At 48.6% G+C, this 19341-nt stretch overlaps 1 protein-coding gene across 4 annotated transcripts in view; it reads right to left on the bottom strand.

The window, feature by feature from the left end:
• Positions 1-17968, bottom strand: part of SYT17 (synaptotagmin 17) — a 34377-nt gene extending 16409 nt beyond the window's left edge. Inside the window, exons 1-5 of one of the 4 annotated variants that reach the window (XM_085074762.1) lie at positions 17885-17968; positions 14313-14330; positions 12871-13019; positions 7703-7851; positions 6662-7281 (exon numbers count right to left, since the gene is read on the bottom strand). In XM_085074762.1, the coding sequence (XP_084930888.1) occupies positions 6662-7281; positions 7703-7796 (714 nt within the window). In that variant the 5' untranslated portion in view covers positions 7797-7851; positions 12871-13019; positions 14313-14330; positions 17885-17968. Of the gene's footprint in view, positions 1-6661; positions 7282-7702; positions 7869-12870; positions 13020-14312; positions 14331-14506; positions 14800-17579; positions 17700-17884 lie in introns of those variants that run through there. The other 3 variants (XM_085074760.1, XM_085074763.1, XM_085074761.1) reach the window with 3 other exon arrangements.
• Positions 17969-19341: the final 1373 nt, after the last annotated feature.

Below are 19341 nucleotides of genomic sequence, written 5' to 3'. Positions count from 1 at the left end.
AGGTGGGACAGAATTTTCTGTAGGACCTAACAAGGATATTGGCACCTCTAGAAGAATCTTTTTGGCTGTCTGGGCTTAAATTTGAGTAAGGCAAAATATAAAATCCTATATTCTTTAAGTGTAATCCACCAAAGACAGCAGGTGGACTTTCAGAAGCTTTCATCAGTCTCAGATCAAGCCTGATCTCCTGAATCTCAACAGCACCTTCTGCCCCTTCATGCTTTTCAAGAGGGTCCATATTTGTGTTAATCATGTTAAGGGAAGGACCATAGAGCCCCTTCCTCCAAGGCCATGGCAGGATGGCTCTGAGCCAGCAGGGAAGAGCATCCCCAGAGCAGGCAGAGCAGCAGCAGCATTGGCAGCAGTGACAGAAGGTGTTTCCAGAAGGAAGCCCAGCTTCCAGCAGCTCACCTCCCTGGACAAGTGACTCAGCCTTTTCAAAGCACCAAATGCCAGCAGCCAACTGCCTGTGGTATTGTAAATGCATTACTTAGCCACGAGGAGCTGGGAAACGTGCTGCAAACGCTGCCACAGTGCCTTGGGGGATGTCAAACCCACAGGAAAACGAATCCATGGCTGACAGGCACCACAGCCAGGCTGGCAGTGCCCCCACAGCTTTCTCCTGTGCTTTGGTCACCTGCCACCATCAGCAAACAAGCAAGGAATTCCTGGGTTGCTCCAGGAAGCAGGAGGCACAAGGCAGGTTGCAGTTCCCTGTGCCTTTCCCAACAAGCTCACGCCATGGCTCCCTTGGCTGATGTGACAGCTTTGCTCAGGCACACCTTGGAAACACCATGTGCTGCCAGAATCAGTGACCCCCAGCCCAGCCCCTCGTTCAGAGGCATCTTGAGGAGGCACAGAAGCATCACCCTCGCTGTGTCTCACCCTGGAGCATCCCCAGAGCTCAGGGGCTGGGCTGAGAGGAGGATGAGAGGTCACACAGCAGAGGTGCCACCAGCACTCTGCTCGCTGCAGGGCAAGGAACTGCCTGAATTTTACGTTTCCTAGGTCTTTTCATCAGGAAACAACACTGCTGCTGGTTTTGCCTCCAATGTTTGGCTGACAGCAGGCAGCCTGCAGAGGTGCAGAGGTGCCCTCAGCACCGCCAAGGCAGCATTTCAGTGCCATTATCATGCTGATGACGTGCTGATTCGTGCCGAGATCCCAGATGACCCTGGAAAAGCAATTTCCTGTTTGATGAGATGCCGGAGTGACACCAAGTCTGGGATGTCTGAGACTCTCCTGAAGCTCTGATTAACATTTCCCTGCCGGCTGTTCCTCTCTGCAGCTGTAATACACAGCCAGGTTGGATTTGCAGCCTTGGGCTCGCCTGTGATCCAGAACCTTCTGCAGTTACTGCCTGGGTCGAACACTGAAATTTTAAACCAGAATTTTTCTTTCTTTCCTGTCATCTCTGAAAGGGATGAGAGGCTCCCTCAAAGGAAGATGAGCTTTTAATTAATGCCATTTGCACATCTTGTGTGGACCAGGTAATTCCTTCCTGACATCCCCCCAGACTGTTTGTTGTGCATTGCCACAGCACCAGCAAAATTCTGCAGTTGAAACCCTTCCCAACAGGAACCAGAGCACATTACATCAGCACAGACATCTATGCAATGCTCCTAATGAAGTTTCAGATTGATTTTCCTCCTCGAGGTTATCTGGGATGGTACCTCTAGGCACATTAGAAAACTGATGGTTTAGAACAGTTTGCTCTAACAGGCTTTCTGCAGCATCCTGAGACACACAGCCACTGTTTTGGGAAGGTTGAGCTATTAAGGATCAGAACCTGAGAAAAAATATACTTACCAACGAATAAGAGCAGTGTTTCCTACATAACAGACACCAACTGGATGAAAAAAGTCACAAAATCCCTTCTAAAGTCTGTCTTTGCATCAGTTTGGATGGCCATGAGAAAGCCTTGGTTGTGCAAAAAGCTTTGGGAAGAAGATATCCTACAGAGAGGTGCTGCCCATGGACCCCACCAACCCATCCTCCTCAGCAAAACACACCCCACAGCATCCCAGTCCTCTGCAGGAAGGGAAAGCAATGAATAGCACTGATGGGAAGGGGTGAGGTGAACAAGAAGCCAGAAAAGGATAAAGAGAAAATGATCAAGAAGAGAAATTTCATAGTGCTGGAGCTCTAAAGACTGAAATAGGAAAGAAGGGAGAAAACTCACTGAAATGGAACTGGGGAAGAATAGATACAGCGTGAAAGAAAAGAAGAGAACAGAACAACACAAGCCAAAATATGAAAACAAACCACAGGTTAGGAGCTAAAAACATTATGTTATCCTGATGGAGAAGGATCCATCACAGCATCCCATCACAGTTCCCACAACTCCAGTGACCTGCAGGGTGGGAATATCCAGTTCTCTGGCACGCTTTGCCCAGGGCATCTCCCCCACTGGCCACAGGTAAACTTCCAGGTGGATTTTAACACCCTACTGATGAGCAAACACAGCCCCATATAACCATCTTGTGCCATCTGCAACATCAGAACTGACAGGTCATCCCAGTGCACTCATAGTATCAAGTTAAAAAAGCAAGTCCAATATATACTGCCTCTACTACAAAAACAGCTTAATTTGAGGGAAGAAGGAATTTCATGCTATTTTCCCACCACAACTAGGCAATTTTTTTTTTTTCCGAATGATCTCCAAACTCTCATTACTGCTGGTCTAAAACATTTATTCCTGCCCACTCAAATCTGCCAAAAGAGAAATGAATCATATGTCAATAAAACTTGGGGTCCTGAACATGTGCTTCAGAATTAGTTTTAGCGGCGAAATGTGCGAATCTGAGCCCAGCTACAGCAAGGCCTGCCAACTTCATTCATGGTAATTAAGCAAAGCCACACACATTCCAGGGGATATTTAAGGAGTGCAGAGTGTTCCTATGGGGACTGGACTCAAGAGCTTTTCCATGAGCAGCTACTGTGATTTAGAAAGGCATTAATTACTCTGCAAGAGAAAACCTCCCAGAACCACCAAGGATAAAGAATTTGGCAATACCTGCACTGACATTTTCTGCAAGGAGTAAGTCCTTCTGCTTAGCTGCTGCCTCTGATGATGCATCAGGCAGCAGCTCCCCTGTGCCTCTGCTTTGGGCTCAATCTCCCCAAACACCAAACGTGTGATCCAAACCCCAAAAGTGCTCAGGTGCAGGTACAGTCTGCTGCCTGAGGCTGGACACTGAGCAGTTTGTGGCACTGATTCCTCAGGCTGAGAGGACAGCCTGTCCAGCTGTACTCAGGTTCCCTGGCCACTCACTGCTGACCACAAGCAAGGCAATTCTGCATAGCTGCCTCGGAGCACCCAAGGGAAGTTAAGATCTCTGGTTGTTCACTCACAGGCAGATCCAGGAGCTGCTAATGAAGACATTCCTCCAATGATGACAGTGGGATTCCACCCCCTGGGGAGCTGCACATCCCACCCACAGGCCTGAGGAGCTCATCTTGGTCCAGCCTGCAGTGCAGCCAGCAGAGCTGGACCATGCCACAGCTGGGAGAAGCTCCCTGCCCCTGCTGACTCTGCACACACCACAAGATTCCTGGCTTTCCCCACCTCTGTCAGCTCGCTGCTGCTGGCACAGTCCTGTCCTAAGGCACTGTTCCAGCTCTGGGCTGATGGAGCTCAGTGGTGGCACAAGGACTCAGCCCCTGACGTTATCAGCACACTGTGTCAGTGGCTTCCAGGTGGAGACAGCAAGTGCAAAACAGATGTTCAGCTCAGCTCATGCCATTTGGCCACTTCCTCTGCTCTTCCACAAAGCCTACTGCCCTCCCACACCCACCAGTCTGAAGAGAAAAGTTCTCCTCAGCTCCTGCCATCTGGATTCACTTTCCTCCATAGCTCTCCAGCTCATGATGTTTCTGTCTATAAATTCCAGTTGAACAAAAAAAAAATCACGTATTTTGTGTCTTTCATCTTCACATATCATGCCTACGACTGTCTGTGTTTCTCTCCCTGCTGTTCCTGGTTTTCCAAGCACCTGCTTCAGCATTTTCTCCTGTGGCTGTGGGGTGCTGCCAGCTGCTGCTCCATGTCACAGCCCTGGGGCACCCAACCCACTGGCAACTTTTCCTCCACTAACCATCAGAACAGCACCACAGTGGATTGTGCTGCTCACCAGAATCCAAGGGCACCTTCTGCAAAATAAAATGCAACTGCACGTAGATTTTTTTTTTTTGTCCCTGTCTGTCACCATCTCTCAACACAAAGCACACTCCAGCAGGCTCAGGTTCAATCCAACAAGAAACTGATAAAGGCTGCCTGTCCCTCAGCTAATCAAGCAAAAGAGTGAGAAGCATAAAAAAAAAAAATTGTCAACATGTCAAATCTATCATTTCACAGACAGAAGGTTCCAGCTAGTAATAAAAAAAACCCTCAGAAACTTCTAGCACAAATAACACTGCTATGCAAAGCCATTGAAATGTACTTTTTCAAAGCACTAAGCTTTATTGTTTTACGCCTTCCTAAAGATAAGGATTTATCTTAGCCCTTTGATCAATGAGTTTAATCACCACTAGGATGAAACATGCCTTACTCAATGAACTTTAAAAATTTTAATCGAGAAAATATGAGAATATGATGCCAAACACCCTCCCTGGATGTCCTGTACAAGCACTGTTGTTCTCTTTGCAGTTGCAGTCTGCCAGCTGAGGTAAAAAGAATGAAAAGCTATGAAAGGACCACTCTACTAATCAAAGCATGGAGGATTTTTGCTTAAGTTTTTTCCATCTGATGACAAGGGGATAAATGCAAAAGGCTTCTAAGCCTGCCCATTTAAATGGAGTTTTGTCATTTTCCTTCCTTTTATAAATATCAGAAATGCCAACTTCTGCATAAATAATTTATCTTGAATGCTGGTGAAGCAGACAGCACTGCTGAAAACAGCAGCAGCTTTCAATGAAACTTTGGAGAGGGGGAAAGGAAGAGCTGGCTCTGAGCTTGGCACACGAAGGCAGAGATGATCTTTTCTAATCAAGGTCTGTATTAGCTGTGGAATGAGTCCATGTTACTCATGAAGAGATGCAAAATACAGAGAAGTATTTATCATGCAAACGTAGGGAGCAGGGGGGAGAAGCAAAACTGCATGGTGGGAATCACAGGAAGGTAACAGGATGCAAAGAGGAAGGCTCTGCCCTCAGATACACAACACAGAGCCTGGGATGAACTGCTAATGCAAAAAAAAAAAAAAAAAAAAATTAAAAAGATTGTTGCAGGCATTTGTAATTGAACATCTGGGGGAAAGGCTGTGACAGTGAGGGGAAGCCATGGACACAGTTTAGTGGTGGCCTTGGCAGTACTGGGTTAAGGGTTAGACTTGATGGTCCTAAAGGTCTTTTTCAACCTAAACAATTCTATGATTTTCCTTACGAAGCACTTTGTAACAACTGTCCCCTTGATCTTCCTCTCCTCACACAATGCAGCAGGTCTGAGCAAGAGAAAAAGGTGCTCCCAGCTCCTCTGCACACACAGAGGGAGCAAAGCAGTCAGAGTCCCAGCTGGCTTCACTTATCAACACTGCTTGGGGTATTTCATTAACACAAGTGTCTGGTCACAAGTTTCCACTCCAAATCAGACTCGAACCCACACTGTAAAACAGCAGTGAAGCCAATGATTTACTGTTCATTTCATCCAGTATCTCTGGCTATGGCACCCTTTTGGAACTCCTAAAATTCAAAGAAGAAGCAAACAATCCACCTTCACACAGGGTTTAACTCAGCAAAGACTCTAAAACTTGGAAATTGCAATCCTAGAGCTGTCAAGGAGCTGGGAGAGGCAAGCTTGTTACACCATCCTCATGTGAGACTCCTGTCCTTAGTACAGACATTTGAGATGCTGTTCACACCACATTCTTCTCTTGGTTCTTCACAGGGTTCTGTGCCTCCAGCTGTGTGGGTGATACCACTAGTGGCAAATTTGGAGCTAATCACCATTCCTGGCTGCAAAGCTCAGATCTTTACACTGAACAGCCCTTTACCTGGCTGGCAAGGAGGTGGCCCTTTGCTGAGAACAGAAATGAAAGCACACAAACCCTCTGCTTCTCCTCTTCCCATCCCATTGGACGGCTGATTCAAAGCCCAAAACCGAATGCAACATTCCCCTTGTATCAGACAAATATTTATGGCAGATTTAGTTCCTTCAGGGTTGTGATCAAAACAAATCTACCACTCCTGTGCAGATTTTTGCTTGTGCATTATGTCACAAGTCTGTGTAGATTCTACATGTTTAATTGAACCAAATCATTACTGAACTGGCACCTGTGGTTCCCCTCCAGTCCTCAAAGCACAGGAATGACCTGGGTGGGACAATGTCCCTGCATTCCTGAGAATGGATGCAGCTCCCTGCAGTGACAAGGAACACCTTCCCAAAGGTGAAGACTTCCAGAGCAGTCTTGAGCTGCTCTCATTTAAGGTGACACAGGACCTTTGGTCATGACTGTTACAGACAGCTCCTCCACCTCACCCTGTTAATTTTAAAACCAGCCATAGGCCCATGCTATTCCAACCCAGCAGATGCTGTATTAACAAGGCGACAATTACTAATTAGAAACAGCATTACTTGCCAACAGGCAAAGGAACCACACAAACACACAAAAAAAACTCAGAACAGCGAGAAAAACCGTGGCAACAATCTGATAAATTGTGTTACCTGAGAACTAGGCACAAGGGCTTTCCACCAGTGTCCACCTTTCACAAGGTCTACATCGCTCAAGGGCATTGACACTTTGCCAATAACACAGTGGCGTGAGAATTTGTCAAAATCCACTACAGTTAAAAGCAGAGTTCTTCTCTGGGCTTCTAAAAAGGGGATTTCAAATGTGTACCTCTCCTCAAACACTGGGTTCTGCGTTTTGCGTTTCACTCCAGTCTGCTTGGAGTTCTTCTGGTCAGGAAGAAGGCAGATCTTCACGTAGGGGTTGGAGTGAGCCATGTCTTGCCTTGAGCCGTCGTAGGAAATGGGAGGAGGCAGATCTTTGGCCTCAATGACTCTCACTATTAGATAATTATGCAGCAGATCATACTGTGTGCTAAAATGCAGCATGCCCAGCTGGTACTTGGACAAGATCTCCTCATCTGTCAAGGAGTCCATATCATCGCTATTTGAGTCAAGAGAGTACAGCCTCGGCTCAAATTTTCTAAAATAGTCATCCGGGGTGTAGGTTTTCCTCAGGATAGTTGGCTGAACTACTTCTTTCTTAGCTCCTATTACTCCAAACTCGATGGGTTTGATGTCAACTAGTGGAGAACTTGGCCTCCTCGACTCCAGACCTGAATGAGAGAAATGCACAAATAAGATTGTTAGAAACTGCACTAGAGCAGTTCCAGGTGCACATCGATTTTGGGTGCCTCTCTGGGTACAGCTCCTCTGTGTCTGTGCAATGCCAGCACAGGCTCCACACTGGGGCTTTTCCCCCTTGCACTGCCACGAGCTAGCAGCACCCTCAGCTCTGCTGAAGCACAGCCTCACCTACACTTTTCCCTCCCTGTCCATTTTCAACTACCACACTTATGCTTCAGCCAGAAAACCAGGGCTGGCCCCTTCCACTGTGCTCCTGCAAAACAGGACGAGATTTTAACCAATGTACCCTCAACTGGACTCGATTCCCTGTCTGAAACACGGAAGAGCAAGCACCACAGTTGGATTTTCTCCTCCACAAGGATTACATTAAGGTTGGAAGGACGACCTTACTTGAAATCCGCCGTGTGAGGCTGTAAGTGGACCGTGATGTATCTGAGGACGAGCGCCTTCTGTCAGGGGAAACATCCTGAAGAGTGGGAGGCATCTCACTGATTGTATTATCAGAGTCTCCATCTTTGTCCTCATTCTGGCTGCTTATCCTGTTAGAATGAGAGGCCTTTGGATGATTCAACCCAGTACAAGGAGGATATATAGAATAACAGGGTGTTCTGGCATTTTGGGGTTGATCTTGGGTGCTCATCTCTGGATGCTGAGGGTATCTGCTGATCTACCTGGCAAGCAAAAGGCTGAGCAACTGACTTCAGATCTATGTAAAAAACAGATTCTTCATCTTTCTGCCTTTCAAACAGAGTTTTATCAGTATTAGAGCACAACACAGGCCCCTAAGGCACATGTAACTCACTTGTTGATCAGAAATATTATACTCCTCTCTTAGGAAAAAAAAACCACCACCCCACAAACCACAAGCCTCAAACAGCAGCTTCCTGCTGTAATTCACAGCTACACTTTGGAAACACAGACTTCACTAGGAATGAACCAACACAGAAAACCACCATGCTCAGATACCCCAGACCTACCACACACCTCCCAGCACAACACTGTGTTGAAGATTTGCCAGTAAAGTTTCAAAATTTGGCCTTATAAACACAATTCATTATCTGCTATTTATTGACATGCCTTTTTAAATAATTGGCTACTCTTTATCCACTTCTATAAACCAGACGTGATTCTCACCAGACAGCAATTTTACTGCCCAGGGGTCTTGGTGGGAGCAGGGAAGTTGGCAGGATCTAAATGACAAAACAAGCTTTGTAGCATCTTTGAGAAGACTCCACAGAAGGCTGGCGTCACAGAGAAATCCACATGTAACTTAGTTTGTTTAAATGTACACACAAGTTGTTTTTATAGAAAACAACATGCTGGCTAAAGTCCCCAACATGTCACAGCCACAGTGGCTCCTGAAAGCAGTGAGGATCTCGCAGCTCTGACTGACAGAAGGGCAGGAGAGACAGTAACAGCTCCAGAGATAAAGTCTCCAGCTGTGTGCTCAGAGGGCAGTGCTGCCAGTGGGAATGAAATCACACAATGGGTACATCCTGCAGAACAGCCAATCCTGAGACAGGAAAGAACAGCACATCACAGGGAAAGCATCAGCTCTAAATAAGAAAAGCAAAGGGGAATTCTCTGTGAGTTTTGCTTCCAATCCACCCTTTCTACATGCATGGCTCAGCTGGGTGTAAATGAAATGCATTGAATCATTTTCATTAGTAATCAATGACTGGAGCAGAGCAATTGATATATTCTGCAAAAAGCAGTAAACTTGCAGAAAAGCCTGACAAGCATAAAAAAACAAACAACCCCCAAAAACCAACTGGAAATTCTTATCCAAACCCACAAAGTTCAAGATCCATGCAAATCTCACCAATTCAGACTCACAAAACTCATCCATAATTAGAAAAAAAAAGAATTCTGTCAACAATCAAAACCAACCCCTCTGCTAAAAGGGATGTACAATATTTGCACAGCTCTGCAGCCCATTAAAGGCAGTCCAAACCATACCATTTGATATATAATCAGTACTTGGAACACAAATAGCTTTTTCATGCCTAAATGCAGGTCCACACAATCATAGGTGGCATTTGGATATGCTTGTGTTTGAGAAGCAAATGCACAGAACGAGGCAGGGTGAAAAGGGAATCAGGAAGAGAGGCATTAAGGATGTTCTACAATGGGTAAACGTAATAGTGAGTTAATAACATACAGATGACCTTTAGTAAGGAAATTGCTACTGAGCCACAATAATTTTTCCTCAAATAAACTTTGGCTCTGGTTAAAGCAGCTCTGTTTCTGTTTAATCCAAACCTTTGGAAAGAGGAGTCGTGTCCTGATTTCAATTCAGTCTCACAGTGTGCACTGTTTGTCTTTGGGGTTTGTGTAGAATATTCCATAACAGCTCCAACAAACACCCTCATTCCCAGAGCATTTCTGCAAAGAGCAGGATGCAAGTGCTCCTCATGGAATAACAAGAAGTTACCATGCACTCAGGTCAATGCAACTGGACTCATTGGACTCAAGGGGTTTTATTCAAGAACTGCCACTACAAAAAAATCAGAAAGTGAGAAAAATCCAGTCTCCCAAGAGGAAGGGCTTAAACTTGCAGCTTTATTGTCCACTCCTGAATTTCCAGGACAATGAGGCATCTCATAGCTGCCAAAGGGAAAACCTAGGGCCAGAAAACAACGGATGGGTCATTAACCATGGGCATTTAGGAGTTTGCTAGTTCACCAATGAGGACCATAAAAGCAGTTTCCCCCAGGGAGTGGGTAGGAAGGTGAGGAAGGAACAAATTGCATTCTACATTACACCAGTGTCTCAGGCCCATGAAGAAGAGGCAAGATAGAAATATCTCAGCTGAAAACTTAGATCTATTTTTAAAACACTTTCAAGGCTGCAAGCAGGGAATACAATAAATTGATTTGTTCCCAAATTCAGTGCATGAATCTAAGTGCAAAATATGGTGATGCCAGATCTGTTTTTCATTGTAGGGGTTTCCACTAAATCCAAAAGCCCCCTTTTCAAAAATAAGAGAAAATACAGAAAGAATAAGGGGTCAACTGGCATACACAGATCTCTGAGCACTTAAAAACATACCCATTAAACATCTTATTTTAAGACCAAGTCCAAACTCTTACTCTGCTCACTTATCTAACTCCAGAGATCATTCCCTACATCGAAAAATGCACATAGAGATATATAAACATAAGATCAACACAGTGAAAACAGAATTCTTCTTTGGTTTCTGAATTCTGAGTCAACATGGGATCATTTCCACCTTAAACATGCACACACAAAAAGCTTGACTCTCCCATTCATCTGCAAACAGAATATACCAAATCTAGCTCCTGCCTTTTACTTTTTTCCCCTCTTCATCTTCCAGGCCCTTGTTGCTCTACAGGCTCATTTTCTCCCCCTCTCCTCTCAATCACATCCTCTTGGGTCCTCTACTTCTTCCTATCTCCTCTGTTCTCTTTGTCCTCCTCATTTAAGTAAGTTCTGTGCTCCCTCACCATTTGCCAACAAAACCACCCTGGAAGCACAGAGCATTGTCACATTCCTGCCACCATTCTGGGTCCAGGCCAGCTCAAGACAAGCCTACAGCATTGCCAAGCAAGCAAAGCCTCATCTCCATCCCTCTTCTACATCCCTGTGTGCTAACAGGCATCCCTAGAGCTCACAGGTTTGCACCTGTGTCACAGGAGATGGTGGCTTCAGTGTCCCCAAGGCATGGCAGTGCCCAGGGCTCCTGGCAAAGCAGAGCTACTTCTCTCCTGTGTCCTCTTTGGTGCCTGCTGCCCCTGCCAGGAGCCACCTCTGGGAACTCACCTTCTCTCAGCACTAGAGCAGAACAGGGAGATCCTAACTGCACCAAACCACCTGGAGCTGGAAGGAAAGATGGATAAATGGCCTGAGCTGGAGTCCCAGAGACCCTTCCCAGGGCTGGGAGCATCCACAGGTGAAGCATAAAGTGAAACAGCATTAAAGAGTCGAGTTGTTTTTTCCCAGAGCGTGCTGTCCTCTGGTTATGGGCATTCCAAGAAGGTATTGTAGGGGCTTGCAGAGGGAGCAGGACCAGGGGAAACAATACAGGCTGGAGAGAGCATTTTACGAGTCCAAAGGTCTCCGTGCTCTCTGCCTGTGGCAAAGTCCAACTCCTCTGCAAAGCCACCACACATCTGGGATTTGAGATAATAAGAACAGAGCTTCAGTGCTCACATCAGCCAGTGAATCCAAGAGCCAAAAGTTACACCTTGCTACAGTCACTGCACACCCCAAAGCACACAGCACGTCCCTTCAGCTCCTCAGCACACAGATAAGCTCTGAATCACCCTCTCACCACAAGCCCAGCTACTTGTTCCCAAGATGTAATTGCTCCTGCACCAATCTTTCCACGTCCAATACTGCAGCCTCATCACTGTGCTCTCCTGTGCGTGATGCTTTCCTATTTAGCATTGATTTTGTTTCCATTCCCAATTAATTGCAGGTGAATCCATTTCTGAGCATACATCAGACTGTTAAATATGCTGCTCCACATTTAAAAACCACTCTAACACATCTTGAACAGCTCTATTTTTATTGCTTCAGTATTAATTACCATCCTGTTCTACCTGAATTCAAAAGAGTACGTGGACAAGACTGCTATTTAAACACGAGAAAAATTATTTCATGCAGCACCAAGACATGAACCTCCCAGGGCTGGTGTGGAAAAATGGCACATACTCTCAGGAGTAGATAAAATTACCTGAGTGTCTCAGTGCCTAGGTATCAAAGTCAGAGCATCATATGATGCACTAAATAGGCCTCTCCTGTGCCATGAGCTCTGGACACGCTGAAGCTGTGTCCATCAAATGGTCTGCTCCACAAACACAGCCACTAAACCACCAGAGAGCTCTGCTCCCTTCTTGGTTTCACTAATGCCTCCACCAGGTCACCTCTGTGCTGCAGATTCCTAACTGAGAGGGAGTAAAACAGGGAAGACTTCACTGACTGTCTTTGTATTGGATTTGCAAATATACCAATCAAAACTCCAGATAAAACCTGGTGCTGGGATTCTTTAATGACTTAAGAAGAAATTCGGAGGAGGACTGTGGTGACGCAGGAGATCAAGTCCTGCTAAATGAAACTTTAAATGAATTTCCCCTTCAGAGCATGTAGGAGTTATGCCTTTCATCTGCCTATATGATAACCACCTTCACGCTAGGATAAGAAAGTATTTCAAACAACCTCATCAGCATTTCAGCCAAGTTGAAGTGCTCCAAAGGGTTGGTCCATTTGAAGAGGAAACAGAACTGAAGATGAAAGGCATCTTTAGAAAAGGCGGCACAGCTAAACCAGTTATCAGCTTGTTATGCCAGCTTACAAAACAACTTCCATCTTACCCATCAGAACAGGTCTATACAAAGACTGACCTTGCTATTTGAGTTAACAGAGCTGTCCTTTTTCACCATGCCATGAGTAGCCTGCATTCCACCCTCAGGAGGTTCCTGCTTTCTAAGTGGCACCCTCTGAATGTTCCCATTGCAATTTGTATTAATACTTTCATCACAGCTGAGCAGCCCTACTCCTTGGTTAAAACTAGGAAACTGTGCATCTAAACTTACAGCCAGGCTGGAGTTTGAGCAGGAAAAGGTCCCAGGATTTCAACTTCATCTTCATTTGTCTGACAACAGCTACAGTCGAAACACTTCTGACAACAATTTCTGCAAGTCCAGCGGCACAGCAAGAGATCCGAGATGCGAGCAAGCAGACCCTGGAGTCATTGGAAACCCAAGCACAAGATTATAACCCATCAACAGCTATTGAGAAAAAACGTTCAGCTGTATTTGTGTTTGAGTTTCTGCAACAGAACATTAAGAACTATATTTATTTCATCTATACCAACAGACAAGTGCTATGCAGTTACCAGCCCAACCCCACTGATGTCATAACAAGGCAGGAAAATAAGTATTCTCTGCAGGTATTTTCCCCTCTAGTAGCAATGTATTATTATGTAGGTTGGCAAGAGGTGATTTACAAAGCACTATGGCACAGCAATATGCTGGAGTGGAAACATGTGTATTCCTCCACACACATCAACAAACTAATAGATCAGCAAACATACAACAGAAGGAATTAAAAACAGAAGGTAAGTGAAAGCTTCAATTTAATCCAGCAAGGATCCATTTAATTAACACAGCAATGTGAACACACTTCGCCCCTGTAGATGTACCAGTAATATTTGTACAATCCATACACACAGAGCATTACAGCCCAACAAACTCACCACTAAAATGGATTAGCCAGAGCACACTATCCTCATGCTTCCCCTCTGCTACAATGATTAATTTAATGAAGAACCTTCAATGCTATTATGTAGAAGAATAGTTGGCCCAGAACAGTGTTTCACTTCTCAGGTTTACATGGTGGCACTGGCAGCATCACTTATAGCAGTGCTGGGTCAGCACCCCATCCAAGGGGCACCAGCCTGTGGCCCCATTTCCATCACAGCCCCACAGCCTTTCCCCTTCAGAGCTCTGCTTTGAGAGCAGCAGAGAGCCAAACCTTAGCTCATTTCCCACCCACAGCAGCCCCAACTCCTGCAGCTGATGAGAAGGCTCATTAAGCAGCACAAGGGCACTGCTCAGCAGAGCTGCAAGGGCACAGCACCTGCATGCAGGGTCACACTGCTTTACAGCTGCATGTGACCTTGAAATGTTCCAGAGACACTGAAGAAATGAAGACTATGAGAGATCCTTCCATAGTTATCTCCCCAAAATGCTCGAGACATTTGCAGTATTCACAAGTGTGGACCATGTGGAGGTGTTTCCTCACAGGAACCTGATCTGCAGAGGAGACTCCACAGGAACATAGCTTTTTGCTACAGTAAAACACACATTTCTTTCCATAAACAAAATCTGGGCATTGCAAACCAAAAAATTAGCAGCCCAAAAAGCAGTGCATTAGTTATATCTAGGACATCAGTAAAGAGTCAGAAAATACGAGACAATCCCCTCAGGATGGAGTGAGGAGACAGAGCAGGGAGTGAATCATCAGATTAACTCACCTCATTTATTGGTTCCAACTGTCCTTTTAGACATCCAGGATGAAGCAAAGGGGAACAAAATGAAAAAGACAAAAACCAGTTAGCAATGCTCAAACAACTTTAAATTTTCTGCCATGACATGCCCCAGCCTGGGATGAGCTTGAATTTCTGGCAAGATGGTGCCTTGTAGATGTTAAAGGAAGGAGAAGTCTGACCAGGCATCAGCTTCTGCTATTTCCAGTCCTTCCCCACAAAGATCCTTCTGCTTCTCCTTTCCCAGGAGCAAAACTCCCAAGCCCCTCCTGAAGCATGAAAATCCTGCTCATTGCTCCTTGCTAATGGGTATCACATGCAACCACTGATTTTGTTTCCTTTAGTAACCTGCCTCTAATTGCAGCAACTATTTGCTGCTGACAGCAAATCATATTCAAATTTTTCAGCGGAAAAAAAGGCTTTTCTCCATATTTGGTCCATATCAATGCAGTTCCAATGCCAACTCATTAAAGCAACATTTCTAGGAAGGGGTACTGAATACTCTCCATTACACACACATCACTGGCACCTTCAGCCTCATCCTCAGATGTGACTTGAAGAACACAAAGAAATTAAAGGATTGAGTCCCATGCTTCTATTCTAAAATCTGCACTGCAGCCACCTCCCCCAAGTCACAGAGAAGATCTACAGCAAAGGAAAAAGCCATTACAAACCAGTTTTTTATTCACAAAGCTACCCTTGGAACTGGGTGTCGAATTATACTTGACCCATTTCCTTTACAGTTGGAGACTCACTAGCATTTCTGATACTTGCTGAAATGTCTTACCTATTGCATTCCCTTGATAATGCCGAAAAGTTTCCTTTTTTTTCCTGGCTGTCTTTGTATATGGGGAATCCATTAAAAAAACCCTAAACCAACACAAACCCACACAACAAAACAAAACAAACAAACAAAACCCACAGAAAACTCCGTCCTATTCTTCCAAAGGTAGAAATTGGTTTCTAGCTTCATGCTCAAGACAGGACAACAGCAGCCTTTCCTAAAGAAGCTGGGAGACAGAAGTTTCCTTTAGTTCCAAGAACTCTCCCATGGACCATGTTTTGGTGTGAGCTGCGCCTTCTTTTTAAACTTCTTGAAAGCCAGTGCTTGTCAAAAAAGCCACCACTTGTTAGAAGCAGTTAAAAGACCAGAAGAGCTGCAGTGCAATGAGACAAGACAGTGATCACAGATACCCATGGGCCGACTGTTTAAGAACATCCTAAACGGTTAAAAGGGCTTTATCATTCCTTATTAATGCAAAGTTGCAGCCAAAGCTGGAGTGGTTTAGCAAAGCTGCAAGGAGGATATTGGAATTGCTCTAAAACAAAGCGGCTGGATCGGTGCCACGCCATCGAACGCTGGAGCTCATGTCACAGCAAGAGAGAGAGGGCTTTTCCAAAGGGCCCCCAGGGACACTCGGCAGGCTCATGTCAAACAGCCCTCCTGGTCACCATCAGTCAGGGATGTGAACTCACCCCTGCGTGCCACCAGCCCCGAGGGCACACACAGCCAACCCACAGCGCCGTGACAAAGTGACCACCCAGAAATCTCCACCAGGAAATGGGAGGGCAGGGATGAGAGCTGAATGTTATGGTGCTGAAGAGGTAAACAAGTCCACAGCACCATATACAGGGCTGAAATGCAGGGGCCCATGAAAGGAGAGCAAACATGACCACCTGTTCACCCACCTCACTCACAGCAGGTACGAGGGTCGGGGCTGGGGAAGAGCAGAGGTTTAGGGAAGGATGCACCAGCGAGCTGGAGCTGGGGGATCCCCGGGAGCACAGCTGCTGCGATGTGCTCAGCAAGCCCTGGAGAAGGGCTCAGCCAGGGTCGGGGAGGCACCATCATGCTCTGCCACGTCATCCCAACTGGCCGAGCGGAGAACAACCCAGATGGGAGTCTCCAGCCACGGCTGAACTCTCATCAAGGGCGAGGCTGGGGGCTGGGCTCCATCACCACAACCTGCTGCAGGGCCCCTGCGTGGGGGTTACCTGCTCCAAGTCAGCAGAGCCGCATATCTCAGCCAGGTCTGCAGAGCAGTGACAAGAAGCCACCGTGGCAGTATCCCCAGGGATGCTGCAGCAGGGTGGGGTCCCCACCGGTCACGGACTGTGTTTTGCCCCCGCAGTTACCCCAGGAAAGGCTCACAAGCTCCATCGGCGGTGGACAGCGCAGCCTGGGGACAGTGCGGTCCCTTCGGCCACACACACCCACGAGTAGCCCTCCCATCGCACGGACTGAGACGCCGGTGTGGGGATAACGGGATGCTGCTGCTGTCCAGCTCCGCACCCGGGTACCCCACCTTGTACCCGCGGCCCCGACGGCCGCGCTGCTGAAGGCCTGCCCGGCCCCACTCGAGACCCCGCCGAGCCGGGGGTCGCCCCGAGCCCCGCAGGACACCTCGGGCGGGGTCCACCCGCGGCTGTTCCAGCCCGAAGCCCGGGCAGCTCCCTCAGCATCCCCGCTCCCACCCGCCGGGCGCGGCGGCGGCTCAGCCCCGAGCGGGAGGGGACCGCGGGGACACAGCGGGGCGGGCGGAGGGTGACACGGGTCCGCGGGACGGGGGTCACGGGTGGCGTCGGCAGCGGGGTCTGTACCAGCGCCCGCCCGGCTGGAGATGCCCCCGGCTCGGGTTCATCGCGAACTGGGCGGCTGCGCTCGGGGCAAGGGCTGGGAAACGGGCGGCTCGGGGGTCGCTCAGGGATTGAACCAGCCCGACAAAAATTCAGTGCCACAATGCCGGGGGAGCCCATCCATCACGGCGCAGCCCGGGGCTCCCCGCAGCCCAGGGCGCCGGTGTCCCCCACCCGCCGGACCGTGCCCAGGCTGGGGCTGCCCGTCGCATCCCAGTCCGCCCGCGGGGCTCAGCATCCTCCTCCCTCCAAGAAGTCCTTGTGCGGGATCAGGACGCGCTCCCACGTCCCCGGGGTCACCCCGCTCTCCCAGCAAAGAGAGAGGCCCGAGGGCTGCTCGCCAGCCCGGCGGGGATCCTCTCCTGCCCCGGTGTCTCGCTGGCAACAGCTGCCGGCCCGGCTCCTGCCCCGGCCCCGCCTGGCCCCTCGCCGGGGGCTGCTGCCGCCGCCGGGAACTCCTCCCCAGAAGTTAACCCGAAGTTGCGCACCCGCACCGGGCGCGGAGCACCGGGGGGCCCCGCCGCGGCACCGCACCCGTCCCGCAGCCGCCCCGGCGAGCCCCCCATCCCGCGGGGATCCCCCCCGGCCCGGCGCGCCGCCGCCCCGCTCCGCACGCACCTGGATGTACGCCATGGCTCCGCGGGGCTCCGCGGGCGCGCACGGCACCTCCCGCCGCGCGGCCCCACCCGCGCCCGCCGCGCCGCAGCGGCACCGCCCCGGGCGGGGGACGGGGAACGGGGGAGGCCCGAGGGCAGCGGCGGCTCCGCGGGCGCGCAGGCACGGGCGGCGCGGGGGGCCGATGGGGCGGGCGCGGGGCCGGCGCTCCGAGCGGGCGGGCAGCTCCCGCCCGGCCCGGCCCGGCCCTGCCCGCGGAGCCTCCGCGGGCCCGCAACAGGTCCGCCGCAGCGCGGGCGAACACTGACCTCCAGAGGGCCCGGCGCGGAAATTCAGGGATGCCAACCCCTCCTGGCCCCCGGGACACGGGGCGGGAGGCGCGGCTGGGCAGGTGCGAGCTCTGGCCGCGGCTGGGGCGGCGATTTCACAGCAGCGCCAAGAGTTCTCTGGATGAGAAGACACACCTGAGTTTCGAGGCAGATGAGGTTGTTTTGTGAGCTCGAATGAACAAAGTCAAAGCGTACAAAGTCACACCTTCCCCAGCAGAGATGAGGAGCTGGAGCTAGGAGTGAGCTTGTAACCCACAGACCACAGCGAGCATCGTGCTCCTGCGCTGATGTGTTGGGTCCAGCCAGAGGCAGGGTGGGAGGGAACGTGGTCCAGCAGTGGGCAAATCCCACCACGTGGGTGGTTGGACCTGAGCAACTCAAGTAGCAAAACACTCTTGAGGTCCAACTCTTGAAAGGGAAAGCACAGGGAAAGTGGAGCTTTTCAGCCATTCACTTGATCACCACCTTGGTGCCACACAAGTTGGAGGCTTCCCAGCATCCTGGTGTAAACAGAGGCTTCTGCCCCCGGGTTTGGAGGAAGCTCTCGGGCTACACTGCTGGCACCTTCCCGGTACGTTGATTCACACTAAACCCTGGATAGAGGCAGCGCCTTACAGCTCAGCCAGGCTGGATCAGCAGTGCCCAGCTGGGCTGCCAGGGCACCTCCCTGACTCACAGCAGCCCTGACTCACCGCGTTTCAGTTTACAGTGGTGAATGGTGAAAACATCTGCTCTGGAGAAGAGGGCCCTGCAGCTTCAGATATTGGCCAGCCTAAGAGCATTGGTGATGCTGCTCCTTGTGGCAAGGAGGGAGCAGCTGGGGCAGGATGTCTTCGGAAAGCTCTTGCATTACTGATCTCATTTAATGGCCCATTTAAGTTCTCATTTAATTCAATGAAAAACTGCCATTGACTTCCGTGGGAAGGGCCACACTCTGAATTAAAAAAAAATAAACTCTCTTTTTCCCCAGGGAGAGCAGCTACTGCTTTAGAAGAATAATGATCACAGTGGAGATAAGCAAGAAAAAGCCTGTAGTGCTTACTTGTTTCAGGCAGTTTTGAGCATATGATTAAGTGGTGGTACAAGTTATTTGTCAATTTTTGCTCTGCAATTCTTTTTAATTCCACATCTTTCCAAGTGCCAGTGTTTAAAATGTCAACCTTTACTTTGAATATTGTTGCTCTTTTCACCACCGCCTTGATGCAGCTAGCAGTAACCGAACACACAGATTTTCCTTTTTTTTTCCTTTTCCTGTGACAACATAGTCGAGAGAGGTTTAAGCTTTTCAGACAGATTTTTTTTGACTCCTTAAAGGCAGAATGTTGTGAGTCACAAAACTGTGGCAGGCACTACACAAACATTATGTGCATGTTTGTACTTATTCCTTTAAAATCTTTTAGAGAAGAGAAAGATCAAATGCTGCATCACACTCACTT

The sequence above is a fragment of the Lichenostomus cassidix genome, chromosome 14 (genome assembly GCF_008360975.1).
Source record: "Lichenostomus cassidix isolate B80296 chromosome 14, HeHo_3.0, whole genome shotgun sequence".
NCBI classification, from domain to species: Eukaryota; Metazoa; Chordata; class Aves; order Passeriformes; family Meliphagidae; genus Lichenostomus; species Lichenostomus cassidix.
The sequence above is the reverse complement of the archived record's forward strand: the minus strand, read 5'-3'. Positions and strand labels throughout refer to the sequence as shown.